The sequence below is a fragment of the Uloborus diversus genome, chromosome 5 (genome assembly GCF_026930045.1).
Source record: "Uloborus diversus isolate 005 chromosome 5, Udiv.v.3.1, whole genome shotgun sequence".
NCBI lineage: Eukaryota > Metazoa > Arthropoda > Arachnida > Araneae > Uloboridae > Uloborus > Uloborus diversus.
The window spans coordinates 49,483,107-49,504,795 of NC_072735.1; the positions used below are offsets into that span (position 1 = coordinate 49,483,107).

The following is a 21,689-nucleotide window of genomic DNA, read 5'->3' on the forward strand; positions in this document are numbered from 1 at the left end:
AAAAAAAAAAAAAACACGAGGAAAATTATGTAAGTTTAGGAAATGCCGTTCTTCATTTCTACTGTGCGTAATGGTTGAAGTTAAGTGTTTAAAACTCATGTTTTAAAGCATATACTGTCGTGGGGAGATCAAAAGCAGTATCCGCAGAAATGATGTTTCGAGATATTTGCGGGAATCTGTTTTGGATATTCCATTCTAGCAGAAGGGAAAGGCAGTAATTTGATGTTTTTTAGTGTCTTATTTTCGGCGGAAATCAAATATTCCAGCTTGCACCGCTAAGCTTAAGTACAATAGATAACAAACAAAAAAGAAGATTAAAAAATTTGCATCGATTGCCCTCTACGTTCCTCTGGTAGTATTTATGAGTACAGGCAGCTTATTTCCTCTCAGTATTGAAAAATATTGATAATTTATTAGGCGCACTATTAAGTACTATTGGGATCTTGTGTTTTTTTAAGAAACAGAATACGATATTTAAGGGTAAAGAGTATTAAGCATCGACTTTTTTTTTTTTTTTTGCCTGCCTGTGTAAGACAGTAAAAATCATATTAAAAAATCATCTTTGGATGTTAAATGTACCTGTAAAAAGTACCTTTTAAAAGTTAAATTTGATTGTAATTTTTTTCAATTTTGTTTTTTAATCGCTATTGCAGTTATTTTTTTATTTGAACGCAAATATGAATACATATTTCTCCCAATTTTATGTGTCAGATGTATTTTTACGAACAAAACATTGTTAATTAATTTCATGTAGTTTTATCACTAAAAAAGTAAACATAAGAACTTAATAATATGCTTGAAAGTATGAGCACTTTATAACTCCCAATCAAGTTGACAAACTCTATTAGAATTTGTAAAGTAGTATAAAAATCCTCTGGCATTTAATATAATAAAGCAAGAATTTTAACATTTATCTGTTGAAATTAGTTTTTTTTTTTTTTTTTGTTAAAGTTACGGCGGGCAAGAAAAAATTTTACTTCACGGGAGAGTTTGACAAAACCGAAAAAAGCAAGCGAAATAGACTAAAAGAAAGAAATAGAAGTCCACGGAATATGTATAATATTATATTAGATTATATTATGCTTCTGATCTCTAATAAATAATTATAGAAACTCATAATCTAACTTCTAAAAATAGTATGTCTATAGCATGTGATGTAACTAATCTTAGGCAATATTTTACTGAGCTAATGATCACATTTATCTAATTAAATAAGCTATTTTTCATACTTGTATGACATACTGCATGTTAATTGAAACGAGCTGATGTGTATAACATCACATGACTTCCTTTTCACGCCGATTTAATGATGATAGTGCTTTGGAGTAAGCAAGGGAACAATGTAAATATTTTCACTCTTAGTTTGTCTTGAACAGAAACAGAAAAGCGTTTTACAGATGTTAATTGTCTTGATATCAGCAATCTTTTTGTAGTTCAAATGTTAAGTCTCTAAATATTACCAAGAGTGCCGAATTGAAACTAGATTCAAAAAGATATTTTTGTCGCCAATATTTTTCACCAACGTAGGAATAGATCGAAAAGTTGGCGACAAAATTTGGTGACGAAAAGCTTGGTGATATATCGCCAAGTGTTTGCTATAACATCACTTGAGTTTTCATTGAAATTAACACTGATTCCCCCCCCCCCCCGAAAGGTGTAAAAAACCACATTTGGAACATCCAAATGCAACTAAAAAGTGAAGGTGCGAAACTAGGCTCCGCTAAGAGTCTACATACCAAATTTCAACGTTTTACGGCATACCGTTTTTGAGTCATGCGAGATACATGCGTAATAACATACGCACATACGCACATATAGATGTCTCAAGAAAACTCGTGGTAATTATGTCAGGGATCGTCAAACGGGATGTTTCGGGCGTTCATATGTTCTTAGGTACATACGCACGTGATTTTGCGCCGAAAAAACAATTTAACATTCATTTGGGGATGAGCAAAATGGAAATTTAGGCTGATATTTGAATGAATTTGTTTTTATGAATAGAATACTTTCTTTACTATGGAAATGGAAGTAAATAATAAAGGGTTACTCTTAAGGCTTAGTTTCCAGCCGGATTTCAATTATTTATGTACTAATATCTTTTACATTAACCATCAGGAACTTTTTTTTCTGCTGAGAGGAGATGATCAACAATTTTTCCCTATTTTGTTTCAATACTAAATTCTTAAACGGTAAGATAAATACGGACTTTCGTCATCCACCAAAATTCCAAGAAGAAAAGAAAATAAGCTAATAAGACATAAGAAGACAATGATACAAATCCAAAGTCCACTTATAAGTTGAAGACTGGGGCCGTGGTAGCCTGATCGGTAGGGCATTGGACTCGGGGCCGGAGGGGCTCGGGTTCGATCCCCGCTGGTCGAAGACCCACCGTCGTCATTAAAGGGGACTGGGCGACGTTAAATATGCTCGTGGTCTCAATGTCCTCCAAGTGAAACGATACCTCTGGGGGTGCTAGTACCAGGTAGCTATTAGCTCTTGGACTAGTTCTAAATTCTCATTAACTGTTCGATCCGGTGATGGTGCTGCCATCTATCGGTATATAAAATAATGGAGGCAAGGCACTAGTATGCAGACCTCGACATAAATACAGTTGAAGTCAGTTGTGACTCTTGAATAGAAATAGAAATAGAAAGTTGAAGACTCTCATTTCATTCTTAATCGTTAGTGAAATTCAAGATATCTTTCACTGGATCCTCTTTCTAGCACGTACGTAGAATCAGCTGACGAAATGGGTTTCAAATGCAAATTGAGCACGGGCCCGCGTTATTCATGAGCTGACAGTATCTTTCTTCCTTTATCACTTGTTGTTAGCAAAAGGATTTTGGAAGATTTTATTCTTATATCACGCCATTTGAATGTTACACCAAAGGAAATGGGAGGAATAACCCTAACTTTAATATGTATCGTATTTAAAACCATTTTTGGCCATTGAATGAGAAATTTCCCCTTTTCTATACATTTTTTTCTAGCTCATAGGATGTTCTTTTTCAATAAAAGTATGCGAAGTTTTAGAGGAATATGCTCTGGTGCAATACTTTTTTCAATATTTGCCATGGTTGGTCCGGAGTGGACGTACCCCCTCTTTATTTTCAACATTAAGTTAGTTAGAACTGAATATTGTTAATACACAGTTACATAGATGTACTACAAGTAATAAACATGAAAAAAAAAATGTTTTTTTTTTAAAATGTTTATTGCGTTAAATGTTCCTATGTTAAGTTATGTTAATGAATAATGAAAACTTTTTTTCAGGCCCGCGTCTAGGATTTCTAAAGAAAGTAGTAGGGAGATTTTTCTTAATGCATTACAAGATGAAAGAAAGAAATCTGCAATCAATTGCCTTAAAAATGTATTTTGGCTGATTGGTAATGTGAGTGCTTGCTTATTATTTCGTTAGTTTATTTTTTTTACTGTGCTTGTTTTTAATTTTTATTACTTATTTATGCACATTTTTTAACGCGCATGAAAAAAAAAGTAAAAAAAAAAAAAAAATGGTAAAACAATTGACATCAAGTTTTATTACTTAAAACAAAATTTAAAACAAAAACATCAATTTATCGAAAATGAAAAATATATTCTAAAGTAAAATCATTTTACTATTTTATTGATACAACCAGTTTTTTTTTTTTTTTTTTTTGAGCACCATATTTATCTATAAAGCCCCGTTTCAGGAAGTAGCAATTCATTCCTCTTGACATTTTGAAGTATCTGAGTATACTGTCGATAGCAAGTAAATTGCATTATCTGCAGAAAATTTTTACGGCCCTTGACCTGCCCACGACAGTAATATTTAGCGTTTTTATACTTAAATATTAAAATCATAATTTAATTTACGCGTAAAATAGAAGGGTTAGCTATAGATTGCGACTGAATTTTGAAAAGGGAAATATAAGAAAATATATTTTTTTTTTTAAATTGTGCCATTTTCAAAACATTATTTAATTAAAATTTCTGTTCGTGTAAGGAAAAAGAGCACTAAATTGGAGGAATGATTTAAAATGGCAATGTAAATATGTAAATGGTAATCGGACAATGAAAAAGATGAACAAATCAAGTAAAAGCACCATGGAACACATATTTTTCGTTAGTAAAATCTCGAATCAATTATAAAGTAGGAATTCAACCGCACTTATTAAACATAAACCTCTGTTCTTTCTTATTAGCGACGAAAATCGTAGTTTCAATAAACTGTTTAAAATATTTAAATTTTCCACAAGAATTTTGATGGTTAAAATTTTCAAATAACGCAATTCATAGTTTTCATGTATAACGCTAAAATTATCGGCGAAGAAGCTTGAAAAGTTCCGTAAAACAGAACACTTTTATTGGAACCTTTCCAAAGGTGCGCATCTGCTGTTGATGAATATTTTACTCACGCATTTACAAGTACCCAGCAATAAAAATTCCATTACAAAAGCTTGCTCTTTAATTTCAGGAAACTTTTAAGTGCACATATTGTTCTCGAAAAACTAATCTGGACGTGTGTAGAATACAGCAATTAAAGTATTAAAGAACGTTATGCGATACGCCAGTGGTGTCCTGAAATATGAACTTGCGTTTGGTTTGTCACGGATATGTTTAAAAGGGAAAACAAATTGATAGTGTTTCGGGTATAGTTTATCAGTAGAAATGAGTGACATAGTTGGTTTTAGCTTTGATTTTTATTGCGGGCAATTTGTACTTCTTATCTTTATTTTAGTGTGTTTGGCACTACGTACTGCATCAATTATGCACAAGCCTGCGAAATTCGGGATGCTTAAAGTATCCCAAATTTTGTTTTTACCTCTGATCCCAGAAATGGCCTTTATTATTGCCTGTAAGTTCAGGATTTTTTAAAAATCGCAAGCCTTAAATTTTATAGAACATCAGAAAATACGCTTAAAACTTAAAAACAGTCTTAAATAATTTTCTTTTCGTTCACAGAGCTTACGAACAAGAGAATGAACCCTTAGGCATGTTTTTACACGTTTAAATTTCACGACATCGTCAAACGTTTAAGCATTTGGCACACTACATTAAACCAAAACCAAAATAATTAATTTGTAATTGAAATTATTTTTAAAGAAATAGGAGAAAATTCTGCATAATGTTTTCTTGAAAGACTGAAAAACAATAATTAAAAATATGCACCCAACCAGTGCACATACATAGTCTTCCCGTTGTCTTTTTAGAAATGTAGGAATAGTTGTTACTGCCAATTTATCTGAGGAAAAACTTTTAAAACCTCATTTTTTACCAAAATTACGAGTTTTTCATTAACTCTGGAAGGTGGTGGTGATGAGAGTGAGGGGGGGGGGGGGCATCCACTACTCGGTCGACCTCACTTACTACTATTACATTACATCTACATGTGCTTTTATCTAGAATATTTACAATTTTACTCCATGAAAAGCTTCTTTGGGGGGGGGGGATTGATCTTTCTCCGGTTCAGGTTTCTTCTATGAGCACCATCTCGATGTAACATCCAGAAATAGTGTGTGCTCAATGAAGCACTCCGGTTTCATTTTGCTCATTTCTTCCATGTGTCAAAGAAAATTCTTCCCCTCTTTTCGCTAGTGGCGCTCAAATTTTGAGAAAAATAATCCTCCACAATCATAGTGTTTCATCCTGCTCTTGTTCCCACTTTCTCCTCTACATGTGTGTGTCACCTTATGCAAGCAATTATTGTGGGCTTGAGCTGATATAAAAAAATATTACAGCACAGATCATACAGCACCTCTATAACAGAAGTGACGCAAATTGATTTAAAATATAAATTAAATGCTCTTTTACACCAAACTCGCAAGAAAAAAAAAAAAAAAAAAAAAAGCTCACATAGGGTAACGGCACCAGTCAAAAACATGCTTATAACACTGCTCTGGAGTAAAATCAATTTTCTGAGCCTTGTAATGTACTTATACTTTTTAAACTATTTTCCTCTTATGCAACAGCTTCTTATCTAACGTTCGGCTGTTATTGGATCCTCTGAATAAATTATTTCTATTTTTATTTCTCAGCTTCGGAAAAAAGTCCAACCACCAGTAATAGACACCGAAAAATTTAACGATAACCAGCAACAGATAAGGAAAGAATGAGTAATAGACAAAATTAACTTTTTCTCTTCAAAGCGTGTGGAAGTTATTTTACTTTTAGAACTAAAGCCTTATTTCATTAAAATGAACATAAAAGCAAACAGCTGACCTGGTAGCAGCTGTTCATAACCTTCCACCACTACCTTGTAAATATCAACTGGCTCATGAAATAAACTCTGATAACACTAGATGTCTAAATCGCATTCAAGGGACACGGCAACATCAGTTTTACCCACCTAAAACGCTTATTATTTAAATCCAAACTTATAACTGTCTGTTACTGGACCCTTGTCTGTTTTACTGGACTTTTACCCTAACAGATGCCTAACAGGATCTCTTTGACACGCATAGCGCCTATACCGTTCGGCCGATTTTCATGAAATTTGGCACACATTTAGTTTGTAGCATGGGGGTGTGCCCCTCGAAGCGATTTTTCGAAAACGCGATGTGGTTCTTTTTCTGTTCCAATTTAACAGAAGAACAAAAGTATCATAAGATGGACGAGTAAATTACGAAATTATCATAACATGGAGCCGTAACATGAGCACAAGCCAATTGGCGAGATACGAAATTATCATAACGTGGAACCGTAACATGGGTACAAGCCAATTGGCGAGAAAATTCACCATACATTATTTGTAAATACACAGGTGAACCAAAAGACCTTTTAGTTTTTCTATTACGGGCAAAGCCGTGCGGGTACCACTAGTTTAGAATAAATCACTTAATAGTCGTACTGCGTGAAACCTTTTCTTGAATAATCTGTTTCTGCGTTGTCCCACTTTTGTTACCAGGGTGCGATACGTAGATTTGTCAAAGCATTTCAAAAATTGAGGACAATGTTTTTGTTTAAATTCCAACTCTTAAATATCAACTAGTTGATTCAATTTGAAGTTTGATTCTATGTGGGCGGGGAGAAGGAGAGGAAGTGTAGAACATTTACTGATTTTTAAATAACATTTAGTTTTTAAGTTCGATTCTTAACCAGACCGACTCTTAAGCAGCGATTCTTAACCGGTAGTTCGGCGGACCGGCACCGGTCCGCAAAAAAAATTTGACCGGTTCTTAATGATGTTTGCTCGTCCACGTTATAAAATGTTCCTTACTCAAAACGCCGTAATAATAAAAATGATGTCCTATACGATATCTTTAACGTAAGTTTTGTGATTAATTTACGACATTTCTATGATTTTTCAGCAATGTTCATTATTTCTGTATAAGCATTACAATTAACGCATTATCTTTAACGTAAGTTTTGTGATTAATTTACGACATTTCTATGATTTTTCAGCAATGCTCATTATTTCTGTATAAACATTACAATATTTATTTGTCTTATTCTTAACATTTAAATATATTTTAGCAGTTCTCAAACACAAAAAAAAAAAAAATTTTTGAATTTTATTAATTCATTTATTATAATTATTATAGTACTAACAATATAGTTCGTAAAAAATGAAAAAAATCTCATACTTTCGCAAACGTTTTTTAGCAGTATTCAACGGCTCTTGAGTCAATTTTTTTTTTCAGGAGAAAAAAAGGGGAAAAAAAGCCCTCACCGGTCCGTAAACAAAATGCTTATGTTTTTAACGGTTTGCAAATGTAAGGTTTTATTATATTATTACTATTATTTATTTATTTATTTATTTATTTGCAAAAAATGAAAAGAAAATTTAAAAAAAAAAATCCATCACCGCATCGCGATTTTTTTTCTTTTAACTATCTTTCATCGGTTTGATGGTCAAAAAATGTTCAGTAACGCTGATGTACAGCGTCGTAAAAAAATCCAGCCAGTAGCGTGAAGATCATGAGATTGATTTACCCATGGACCAGAAAATTTAGATTTTGAGTGGCAAGATTTAAACTGCTGATTTCAGACTTAAATTTCCTTGAACATAAACTCTTCACCCATTAGAAGTATGATTCTAAATCTCAATTGTCTTCAAATTAAATCAAGAAAAAAACACCTTTTATTCTAAAATGGAAAAATCATACGTTATTTTTCTCGAGGGAGTTCTTTTTTTCGGGGGGGGGGGGGTGAAACGCTTTAAACTCCTTTATAATTCATCAAACTTTAAAATCAAGGCATCATTTTAAAGACGTTTATCACCGCTCCCAGGGAAAACTAAACAAACAAGTCTAATTTTTTTCGTATTAAAAAACTAAAAAAAAAAAAAAACTAAAAAATTCCTTCCGTCGACTGCAAATGTTTTGCACTGGTCAGATACACTGTAAAAAAACTCCGAAACGTTATTGGTTATTTCCGTGGAACGTCTCGGAATTTCACACGTTTTAACCTATTTCCCCGTAAAATCAATTATCTTCACAAAAAAGTTTCCTGAATCACTACAAGTTGCACGCGTGCAGATTTTTCACTGTTGTGGAAAATATTTTTAGCAACCAGTTTAATGATTGAATGAGCATGTTTATTAAGTGTATCGGCCTAAGGTTGCTTACGGCCTGTCCAGGTTGACTAAGCTCCTAATGAGAGCGACAAAAGTCAACGGATAGCTACAGCTTTGCAAGGCAGGAATTGCAGACAAGAGCTATGGTTGGTTCCGTCTTGCATAGCTTTGGCCATGGTCGCTCTGATTTTTATGGAGCCTTCTTGGTAAATCAGGAAGGTTCTAATCAATAACACTAAACCTACTTAATTTTTCTGGAGGGTTCTAGAGACATGGCTGGCTTTAACAGGTGAGGTTTCGCACTTCTTCAGAAAGTTTCAAGGTTAATTTAAGAAAGGTTACTGACTTTTAGCGGAAAACGTCACTGGTTTTTCCAAGATAAGTTACTGGAAGAAATTGGGCACACCAGCTGCCTATTATTTTCCAGGAACGTTTCTGAATCGTTTTTACAGTGTAGTCTTAAGATAAAGAAAAAATCTACAAGTGAAAAAAAACATGAGAGTTCAGTTAGAATTTTTTCTTCCTGTGTTTAATTTTTCTTTATAAAAGAAAGAAAACGCCATATTGTCCTTCCATAGTAACCATAATTCCTCTATTTCAAATACACTGTGAAAATGATTCAGAAACGTTCTTGGAAAATAATAGGCAGCTGATGTGCCCAATTTCTGCCAGTAACATATCTTGCAAAGACCAGGAAAGTTTTCCGATAAAAGTCAGTAACCTTTCTGACATATTAAGAAATCTCCCTATTAAAGCCAGTTGTGAACCGTCTAGAAAAATTAAATAGGTCTACCAAGAAAGCTCCAGAAATATTAGAGCAACCACGGCCAAGCTACGCGAAAATTGCAAGCAAGAACCAAGCATTTCCCTTGCCTGCAATTCCTGTCTCGCAAAGCTGTAGCTATCCAGTGACGTATTTGCTCCCATTGAAAGTTTAGTCAATCCGGACGGGCCATAAACAATCTAAAGCCGATACACTTAATAAACACGCTCCGTCAATATTTAAACTGGTAGCAGAAAATATTTTTCACACCAGGGCAAGGTCTGCATTCGTGCATCTTTTAGGAATTCAGGAAACTTTTTTGTGAAGATATTTGATTTTTTGGGGAAATAGGTGAAAACCTCTGAAATCACGAAAAGTTACACGGAAATAACCAGTAACGTTTCGGAATTTTTTTACAGTGTAGCCTGACCCATGTTTAAGGAGTTTTGCTGTATTTGTTGGTATAGAACGAGAGAAATAACTATTGAACTGTGTAAACTATTATATCGTTTTCCTATACTGAAAAAAAAATATGTATATTTAATCCATTTTGATTAGGCATATTCAGTTATCCTACCACTTAAGGTAACTTTGAGTTACGCCAGAAACGGGTAATTCTGCTTTTAGGTAGAAATATAATGCAACTACAAAAAGGAAGAACTAAACTTCTAAGTGTTTAAGCCCTCCCCTTTTTTAACAAGCTGTATGTTACCATCCTTAACTTAAGATCAAACTATATTGATATAACCATAGCCCGGCTGCATATGAACAACCTTTACTTTTCTAGAGACCAAATAAGAATTTGGAGAATGCTGATTGGCTAAGGCATAAAAATGTCATCCACCTTTTTATAACTTTTTGTTTTTTTTTTGGCATGCTTTAATTATTGTTTCACCTTAAAAACAAGATCTAGACTTTATTTCAGTGTGTTCATAGTGTGTGTGAGAGGGGAAAGGGGGGGGGGTAAAAACATTCAAGCGTGAATTCTGAAGATCTGCATTAATTTACTTGCGCTGGTAGGAAAAAAAACATGGCCCACACACTGGCCAATTAGGGGTCACAAAACTGTTATAAGGTATTTAGCTGAGTAAAGGTTGTTTGTATGCCGCCCAGCTACGACATCTAAAGACTGTAGGTCCTTGTTATGTGCTCATAACAAGGACTCACTGTGTTATGTGTGGACTCCTTTTATACTTCCCATTATCGCAGAATTTTTATCAATTAGAATATTGTGTAGGATGCTACAATCTATAAAGATCATTTTTAATAACTTAAAAAAATAGATTCGGAACGGCTACTTTAGAATTCCTTTATGATGCAAAGAGCTACTGAATAAAAAATATATGAAGTGGCTCTGACTGGCTGCTTTTTCTGCTGTATCATTTTATCATATCGATTTGAATGTATCTAAACTTATGTTCATTACTAATCGTAAGTTTTTTTTTAAATTTAATATGGAATGGAACAAAAGAATAAGGCTACTTAGATGTACTTCTTGTGTATAAGTACAAGAAATATTCACTGCATTGCGTTTAAACTTCAGTAATTGATAATGCTAAAATATGTTTCCTGAAAATATTAATCTATTAACTTATGTTTTGTAAAAGAAAAGACACACGGAAAACCATTTTTCTTGAACTGTGCACGTAAAAACATCCATTTAAAGCACGAAACGACATTGGATAAAATCCAAAGTTTCCCCATTTCCTATAAAATAGATTTGAGACTCACGTATATGTTTAACATGGCGATAAAATGCAATTACTAAGTCAAATGTTTCGAATTCTTCGTGCGTACGAGCGAAAACATTGTTCGGATAAAAAGGCTTTTAACGTGAAGGGGGGGGGGGATTTTAAATTAAAGAAGGTAATCGATTATAACAATGCCATCATTTATTTGACAGGCGATACAACTGCAGTAATGGGTTTAATATTAAAATTTTAGCCTTTTAACAAGTGTTTTTAGCTTTATAAGCTTTGATGAATTTAGCATCATGACGCATTGCAATAGTTTTCTGACAGAGCCTGTGCACTGTAAAAAAAGAATACTGAACTGCTACTGATTATTTACATGAAACGTTTCCGGATTTCACAGATTTTTATCTACTTCCTGAGTATCTTCATCTGAAAGTTTTCTAAATTGCTACAAGTAGCACACATGGAGACTTCTTACTGGCGTGAAAAATATTTTTAGCTACCAATATAAATATTAACCAGGCGTATTTAATACATGTATCAGATTCGACTCGCTCACAGCCTGTCCAGATTTATTAAACTCCCAATGGGAGCTAATAAGTCTTTGGATTCCGCAGCTTTGCAAGAATTTCAGGTGAGTTAGATTCATGGTTCTTGCTTGCAACTTTGCCTTAGTTTTGGCCATGCGTGCAGTTATGCTTTAGCAGCTTTCTTCGCAAAGCAGGAAAGTACCAACTTTTTATATTAAACCTATGAAGGTTATTCCTGAAGGTTCCAGACACACGAATGGCTTTAAATGGAGATATTACTGAATCCTTCATAAAGATGCCTGGATAATTTCAGGAAGGTTACTGAATTTTAGCGGAGAATATTTCTGTTTTTTGCAAGATATGTTACTTGATTAAATTTTGCACATCAGCTGCCCATTATTTTCCAGGAACGTTTCTGAGTTTTTTTACAGTATATAGCTTTGTGCAGTACAAAACATTATTAAATGCAATTTTTTTGTTTGGATAATAATTGTTCCCATGGTGCGGCTCGGGTAACATGATGTTTGACCATTTACGTTTTGATTAAAAAATAAGACTTTCTTTAATTAGCACATTGCTAATAATCGTTATTGGTCGCGAAATCCACTTTTCCTCACCCCTAAATCCACAAAAAAAAAAAAAAAAAAAAAAAGTTTCAGCCGAAGCGAGTCGGTGGTCAAAGAAACAAATTCAGAATGTAATTCTGAACTGAAAGTTATTGTTTTGTTTCATATTTTCGTATTTATTTTTCTTTCTTTTTTAAATAAAATGTAAGATTTTATGCATAAATAAATAGGAAATGCAATTGGTAAGGAAACTAAAAGATTGGTTAACCAATAAAATTGCATTCGGACACGTGATTTCATCCTATTCCTTTTTAAAACAATAAAATTGTAAATTTGCGTTAAAACTGCACTGCTTATTTTTTCAATAAAAAGTGTTCTTTAAAGATATAAATGCTAACTAGTATCCCAAAACCGTTAAACTATTGACGTTGCTTTAAATAAACAAAAAATAATTAAATAAATAAAAAATAAATAAATAAAACAATCTCAGTTCAGAAGCAATTTTTAGAATGCGATTAGGCATTAATTATGTGCGATTGTCATTTTTTAAAATTTCACACGTTGTTAAAATTGTGCTACACACTTTAATTTTAATCGATATAAATCATGTGTATTGGATTTTTCTTTTCTCAAAACAAAAAACATTGTTGATACATTTCTTCTTGGAAAGTATTGTTCAATACGTTAACTAACTGAACACATGAAAAAGAAAAAAAAATATTGACAAAAGAAAAATGCTTTGAATTTTTTAAGACCATACTTTGATTTATATTCATCCAGAATTGTATATTTATACTTTAAAGAAGAAAAAATGAAGGGAGTCTCATTTGTATTCATGGATATTTTTCCTGATTCTTGTCTTTCAATTCGACATACATATGTATCTCTCAGAAAGCACACGTACCTGCCAAGATACACGAATGGATGATGAATCTAGAGGTATGGCTTTAACATGTCGAGGAGGACTTCTTGGGGCTGAAAAAATAAAATTTTAAATAAACAGAAATATATTTAGAATGCATTTCAATCAGTTTACTGTGAAATATAATATAAATGCATATTTATTGGTAAAAGAAAAGTATAGAAGTGAGAAAATACAGTTCATATGATTGAGAAATAGTTCATTATAAAGTATTTAATCTCATTTGAAATTCTTTGAACGTGTACTCTTTGTTTTAATGGAAATATTTTTAGCTAGTTAAAATAATCTAATTTTGTTTCTCAATTAAGTGGAATGACAAAATAAATAAATGATCAACATAAAGAATGGGTAAAATGAGAAGTAACAACGTTTAATCACACCCCTTTTCGATGGAAATAGGCTTATGGAGGAAAAGACATGCTTCAAAAGGCTTTTGTCGGATGTCTTTTCGTCAAAACGCTCGTTTGTTTTGCAATGAAAAACGAGTTCCTTGTAACGCCGATACAGTAGTCTGCAATTTTCAGCAAATTAAACGCTGTTATTTCTTGTTTGCCTTTTCATACACATATTATTCAAATTTATAAAGCAGAGGATCCATCACTGTTTCCAATTCGCAGCACTCTTTGAAGAATTAGAATTTACTCTCGGCAGCTTCGTCTGTCTCTATTACTGTATGTTCTGGGTACGTACAAATGATGGACTCGACTTCAAAAACACTCTGATTTTGTTTTCAGTTGAAAATATTTGATGTGTGAACTGTTGCGTACGCATCAGGACGATGAAGTGAGCGATGTGCCCATGGCAGGATTTGATACACGAACCTTTGTGACAGCATCCTAATGCTTTATCTCTAAGGCAAAAGGATCTCAAGGCTCGTGGGCAAAGTAGGTTTATGTGCTTTCTGAATGTACCCACATGATTCTGTACTCGCCCATACGCTCCTCTGTTATACCGTTCTTTCTACACATTTTATAGGATATCTCAATAAATGGTTCGAAAGGCTGCACACATACATCTTGAAAGTTCTTTTAGTGTGTTTGGCATCAATAGTTGACAAAGAGTATAGTTATTCCCTTAAAAGTAATCACTCGCCATGTGGAACGAACAGGATTATAGAGTCGGTTGTCACATATCAAAAGGTTCAGATATCAAATAATTGTAACAAGGTAAAAGTTGGATATTTATTTTTAAATTAATGTATCACTTATTGAAATGTGTGCAGTAGTTTTCAAAATAGGGTTTTTTTGAATTTTTGGTTCACTATTTGGGCTTGCCTTGTATATTGACTCGCCTTGTATAGAACACTTCGTGGTTCCCTTCGCTCTCCTTGTGGCACCGACTTTGGGGGCCCCCAACATAATATAAAATAGCATAAAATAAAATAAAATAAATCAAAAATAAAGAAATAAAATGAAAAAAGCTCTTAGGTATGAGCTCAAAGTATGTACATCTAAAGACAAATCGAACAATGCAAAAATAATAGTACAATTAAAATAGTGGTTAAAATAAACGAAGACATGACTTCACTCGTAAATTATGTTAGCTTTAACGTCCCACTGGAAAACTACCATTTTCTCACATTTATTCAAACTCTTTTTAATGGCAAAAATGTAAGCCACAGGAAGAAAAAAAATGAAAAAGAAAACGAAACAAAAATATAAAGGAGTAAAAGAAAAAAAGATTGGAAAACGTATTAAATGTGTCATGCAAAGAATCTGAAAATATTGTTTTATAAAGCAATAAAAAAAATAAATAAATAAATAAAGTAAAAAAAAAGAGTCATGCAGACTTCAAATTGACAACTTCAAAAAATCGAGATTTAATTTTCGAAAATCCAAATTAGTGAAATCAATTTGTATTCTTAAAAAAAGCTAGTAACTCTTTTTTTAACCCAAAATTTGATTATTGAGATGCGCATCTCTCTTTTTATAGCTTTTGATTAACAATTTTATTGTCTTCCTTTTTTGTGTTGTGAATGCTTCAACTTAAATTAATGAAATTTTGACTTGGCTTGTTCAACTTTGAAAATACAGATGACACGATAAAAAAAAAGGTTGTTTATTCATTTTGGTACTTTTGTTGTAAACAAAAAGGTTGCTACTTAATCTGTTTTACATTCTTATGCATCACTTTACATCCCATCCTGACACTCATGTAAACTAAAAGGTTGGTCTTATATACTACTAGTGGTACCCGCACGGCTTTGTCCGTAGTTGAAAAATTAAAAGGTCATTCGGTTCGCCTGTATATTTACAAATTATGGATGACAAATTTATCGCCAATTGTCTATGTTCATTCGCTCTCCTATTCCACGTCATGATAATTTCGTAATTTACTTGTCCATCTTATAATAATTTCGCTTCGGAGTGCATTCTTAAAATTGAAATAGAAAAAGAACAAAATTGAATTTTCGAAAAATCGCTTCGAAGTGCACACCCACATGCTACAAACTAACTTTGTGCCAAATTTCATAAAAATCGGTAGAACGGTCTAGGCGCTATGCGTGTCACAGACATCCAACAGACATACATAAATCCATACTTTGAAATTTCTAATTAGTAAAGATTAGATATTTAAGCGTTAGAAAAAGAGATGTGGTCCTTAGCAATAAGTTGGTTTTTCTAAGGTTTTAACAGTAATTAATAGTTAAAATAAATCAATACTTTGGTTTGGTAAACATCTAAAGATTAAACCAAACAAGCCAACAACCTGTAATAAATAAAATTATAAAAGTTCAATTCCACGGGAAACTGACTGACATTTATAGAGCAAAACAGTAATAATTTTGTAATGTTCAACGCTAAATATACGTAGTGCAAACGATCTTTTCTCCTGAATTATTGTATATTTTAAGCTAAACTTGATGATTAAGTTGATTTCTCGAAATACATTTTGGTTGATTAAAAAAAAAAATGTTAAAAACATGGGAACTGACTGATATTTTAAACAGTAGCGTGTCAGTCAGTTACCATGCTTTTGATATTTGTTTCTAAATCATCCAAAACTTGTATTAAAAATTCAATTCTACTAGTAAATTTAGCTTGAAAATACAATAATCAAGGCAAAAAGATCGTTTGCACAATATATATTTTGTTTCGAATGTTTCAAAATACGCTGTTTTGCTCCGAAAATTTTAGTCAGTATCAGTGAAATTGCCCAAAAATAACTTGAATATGAGGATAATTCATCGTTTAATAAAATAGGAGAGTTAAATAAGGCCATGTTAACCAATAAAGTCATCCCCTATTCTTCTATGTAGGACCGCAAAAATTCGCTAGATCATGATTCTATCTTCATCAGAGAACTAACTGATAACAAAGCGGTATCAACCAGCCATTTGTTATCAACAGGCAAAACTGTAGCAGTGATTATTACAAATGATACTGGTAAAAATTGCCTGACCTTCTTTTTCAGTATATTTTGTTTCTTCACAGATCTCGGTAGTTTACTTCTATAAAACAAACTATTAATGATTCTAGAAAGCCCAATTAATGTGGTTGACGAATTTAAAAATAATATTGCGGCTATACACCGTCATTTTGTCCTGTGATTTGATAGCAATATAAAGCTAGTCCGTCGCCCAATAAGGCCATGCTCGCCATTATTAGGAACTTCGGTGTCTTTATTAAGACACTAAAAGGTTGGCTGGAAGATGTGATACAGTACTGCATCTGCTGGATAAAAATCAGATAAAAAAAATTAATTAATTAATTTGAATTATGGCATTTTGATTTCAAGTTATGTTTTTCGCAATCACGAGTGTGTGTGTGTGTGTGTGTGTGTGTGTAGGCGTGTGTGTTTGTGTCGAGGAATGAGTGTGTGGGTATGTGTGTGTATAGGTATGTGTATGCATGTCTGTGTTTGTGTCTGTATGCAGGCATGAGTGTGTGTATGTATGCGTGGGTGTTTGTGTCTGTGTGCAGGCATGAGTGTGCGTGTATGTGTGTGAGTGTGTGGGTGTATGTGTGTGTGCAGGTGTGTGTATGTATGCGTGTGTGTGTATGTTGGATATGGACGTAACCTGGAGACGGTTTTCACTAGAGAAGCAGCATCGTGAGGCCGGTCGACAGTGGTGCTGCAGCAGGAGGCGGGGGGAAAATAAAATCATAGGAGCATCAAAACAGTCAAATGAGAACAATAAGCAATCGTGATTGCTCAAAAAAGAAAAAAAAACATAGGAAAGTTTTAAGATATTACAATTTTAGATCAAATTATTTGGCTATAAATACAATTTTCTTTTCCAAGTATAGATCTAAAGCAATTCCTTTGAATTAGCTTTTGGGCGTCGTTTTTAATCCAGCAATTTTAGGTTTGAAAACTACTCTTTGGAACAAATTCTGATTTCACTCATAAAAATCTAAACCTAATGCTTCCAGGAAGCTTTAGTCACGCTTTCTTGAAAGTACCACACGTACAGACCGACGAAATATATCCAGCTGGAGAAACTATAACAAAAGCACAACATTTTGAATACAATTCAGTTATTGTTTTCACACCTACATCCTCGAACAAGCCATTAAATAATGAAACTGAATTATCCAAATTGTTATAACTTTTACGTGGTCTTCTAAAGCAAAACCAAATACTGTATACCACTTATCAGAATGAATCAATAAGCTGATTGTACTCAGAAAATACTTTGGTTTAATAGCAAAATAAATTGCTTTTGTCGTTTCTAAAGAGATTAATTTTAATTTAATTCCATTTAAAGAAAATTAATTTTAAAAGCGAATAAAATATTCGTTTAATAAAATGGCATAGAAAATCTTACTTCAAACCTTTAAATTGATAAATAGCTGCATTCATCAAAGATAGAATTGCTTACAATCACAGTTAAGAAAAAAATTAAGTTTCTTAGCGTTTTTAACATAGAGCGTGTAATGGAAGCATTTGAAAATAATTTTAGTCATAATAGCATAGTGGTAAATTACTTACTATTTTAAAACTTTAATAAAATATAAATTGACTATTATTTTAACTAATGCAATTGTTACAGGTTTTTAATGAGCCATACTAAATATAAAAATGAGTTCATAAAGAGGAGTTACATCTCAAACGTAATGAATTACATACAATATCGAAAATGAAGCGAAATTTTAGTGTTATTTCAAGATTAAAGAGGAAAAACTGCGCTTGCGCCATTATCACACATTGTATAAAAACAGTAAGTGAATAAATTATACTATTACTTAGAAAATTAAGTAGGGGTTTTCGAAATACAGGGTGGTTATAAAACAACGTGAGGTGTTCAGAACCCTTTAGTGAGTGAAGTATTGGGCTAAACATTTTCAAATGTCATGGGCGTACACAGTAAATTATGGGATTATGATTTATGAAATAAAAAACTTAGTACTAAAAACCGTCTCCTGGAGAAATTTTTGCGTTGATAAAGTGCATTGCTGTGAATATTGAAGGATTAAATGCTAACTGACAAAATATGCATCTATTTTATTTGCAAAATGAGATTTTTTTTCAACAAATGAGGATTAAGATGACTAACATCAAGGTACTTTCCATGTACTGTATATATAAAACAATATTTTCCACACATCCGGGATGGGGGAGGGAAGTGAGGATTAATTTCTCGTACCTGTAATCTTATTAGAGTTTTCGAAGTTGAGATATTGGGAACATGCTGTAGATACACAATACCATTAAAAATTCCCATGGCAAAACGTCAGAAGGTGAATGACTGGGTGAACTAGGTGCCCATACCGCAGGAAATGCATGACTAATAAAACTGCTATCAAAGAAATATTGCCGCCATACACTTAGTACTTAAGCCCAACGTGGAGTGGTGCACCATCTTATATGACCATTATTCAAGAAAGAAATCCTTGCTTCCGCGCCGAAACTTATGGTATTATTCTTCTCTCGTTACAAATTGAAATTTCATGTTGGTTTTATTGAGCCTCATTTCCACACATTTGTAGTAAAAAACTTGATGTGTTCTGCATTTTTTTTTTGGCATTTAAGTCTTCAGTATTCGCAAGTAATACACTTTTGCAGCGCCAAAATTCCCCCTGGTAGTGACTTTTTGTACTATTTTCATTGCTGAAATCGAAATTCCCATGTCTGTTATGTATGCCTATGAAATTTAGTAATGCTTTGTCCATTACTTCTTTTGCCAAAGAGTTTTGAACACATTTAATGTTATTCTATAACCACACTGTACATTTTCAATGCTTTTTAAAATTTAGATTTCTATGAAAGTCAAAATGTTTAGCACTTGAAAACTATGGATTCTAGATTATAAAAAAAACTAGAATGAATATGGAAGTTATTAAGTATTTTTCCTCTTCCTCTTAGAATAGTTCCTTAACTAAATATGATAAAGCTATTTTTAAGTAAACAATGTAGTCAAATATAAATAAAGGAAAATGACAAAACTATACCTTTTTCTCCATTTATACAGTTTTCATTCAAGGGCGCCCATATGCAAAATTGTAGGGGGGAGGGGGCTCAGATATTTTCTCCATAGCAGGGTATTTTCTCAATGGAAACCGATTTCAGAACAGATTAAAGTCATTACAATTAATCATTTTAAATAACTTATTCATTAATCGCTGGAGAATTAATGTTTTTACAGTTTTGCAAAGAAAAGAGTACCAAACTTCAAAGGGGGAAGCTCGAGCCCCCCTTGCCCCCTTAAATGGGTGCCCTTGTTTTCATTATTAGTTACTTAGTTTTTAGGATTTATTCAGTCTTATAAAATATAATGTGTGGTATATAAGAAGAACATTAGCTAGAGCTGTTTTATCATCCCACAAGATGGAAAAAATAAATAAATAAATGGATGAAACTGTTACTTCTTAGTTTTTTTATTTTAATTTTTTTTTGGATGAAATAAGAAGTTTTTCAGGTCTGAAAACTGTACTATTTTTACATACCTCCGTCTATAATGCAATGTTACTAAATTTTGATTGCTGCATACGGATTTCCGACGAAAACCAGTTCAAGAATCCAAAATTTATCTGTCAATGTTTGTCAGAATCGCCCTTGTTAAATTAGACTTACGAAATAGCTTTTAATTCTGCTGATTGTACTTGAAAATGCACTTCTGTCGATTCCATTGAGCATATTGTTTAATACAAAAGATAAAAACTTCTGCACGCATCTTAAATGTCTTTAAAAAATGGCAGTTTTACAATTGGTTTACATGATTGTGCAGAATAGTACGTGTTTTTATTCTTCATAAAACAACTAAACCAATTAAGTAATAAGTTACCGCCCCGAAGCCAAGTCTAGGGCATAACTGCGTGCAAATACACCGCCAGCCTTGTAATGAAATCCAGAAACTGCAGTCTCGTCATGTTGTGGAATCATCGGTGTGGGATAGTCAGTAACCAAACTGGAAGCAGATGTCCTCTCTGAGAAGACATGCAAAAGCTTTGCTTCCAATTAACGAATTGAACTGCACGATTGCTCAGGACTCTCTCCGGTGCGTCAAATTAATTTTTTTTAGCTACCAGTTTGTTGGTACTCTTAGCTTTATTGCTAAGAAATCTATCTCTAGCTCGGTTATAGACCATTATAGACTGATGAGTCCATAACAAGGACAAAACAGCTGTATGTGGCATGTCCGGGTTGTTGTATATTGCATGTATTAACTCAATTCGCTTCTGCCGCTTATTGATTTTTTCATTTATTATATAGATAACAACAGTTCTGTTTCCGGTTTTAAAGTAATGTTCCATTCATAGCAATTAGTACCTTATTTAACTCCATAAGTGTACAGAATGAGACAGACGTTCTTCTTCAGATTTTATTTCGCATTGGTCATAGCAGGTTACTTTTTCATTTTCATTTATTTATTTATTTATTCAATTATTTTTTTGCTGAATATTTAAAACATTTATTCTGAGAGTTGAAACAAGGAAAAAGAAATACAACCGATAGAAAAATGTACGAAATTGAAAAAAAATAACCCACTCAAATTCTCACTGTCCAATGCTTTTTAAAGTAGCTTATATTTAATCTTATAAGATAAAACGCATTGAAGTTTATATCTAAAAAGCGCAGTTAACATTTATGCAACAACAAATCACTCTTTCCTCAAAAAATAATAATTAAAAACAGAAGAAAGGAAAAACTTTTTGAAATTTACCGTTTTTATATTTGATGGAACTAATATTTATTTTAAAAAACTGAATTATTCAGAGAAATAGTGATTGTAATGTGCGGCAAAAACGTTCGACTGAGAAATTTATAAAAGTGGAAAGTGTCTAATTAATTTAATCAAAAAAAAGTAATGCAAATATGGGGAAATTAATTACGAACGTTTGATTATTATTAGGAGAAATTACTTTCTGAACAAGGTTTCATTTAAAAGGAAAAAAACGGGAACATGTAATTAATTTATCGTTTGAAATACGCGGTAATACAAACAGATGATTACATTTTAGAAATGAAGAGAAGATAATTTTGCTTTACCTCAATATTATTTAGTAGAAAATTAATGATTAATTAAATAGATCCATCTTACATGAAAAAGCAGGAGAAAAACAATAATACGTGCTTAAGTAAGCAGAATAAGAGATAATTAAAACAGGAACTTTCACATGTACGAATGCAGGCGTGCATTAATGATTTCATCAATGTGCTGAAGTGCTGAATATTCAATGAGAAAAAAAATGAAAACTTTAAACGTTTCACGAGAAAGGACTCAGATTTTTACTAATTTTAAAAGATATTCTCTAAGGGCATAGTGAAACGAT

At 32.7% G+C, this 21,689-nt stretch overlaps 1 protein-coding gene across 1 annotated transcript in view; it reads right to left on the reverse strand.

The window, feature by feature from the left end:
• The window catches only part of LOC129221911 (cell adhesion molecule DSCAM-like), a 301,931-nt gene that overhangs the window by 72,386 nt on the left and 207,856 nt on the right, over window positions 1-21,689 (reverse strand). Inside the window, exon 11 of the mRNA XM_054856287.1 lies at window positions 12,955-13,025. Within this exon, the coding sequence (XP_054712262.1) occupies window positions 12,955-13,025 (71 nt within the window). The remainder of the gene's footprint in view (window positions 1-12,954; window positions 13,026-21,689) is intronic.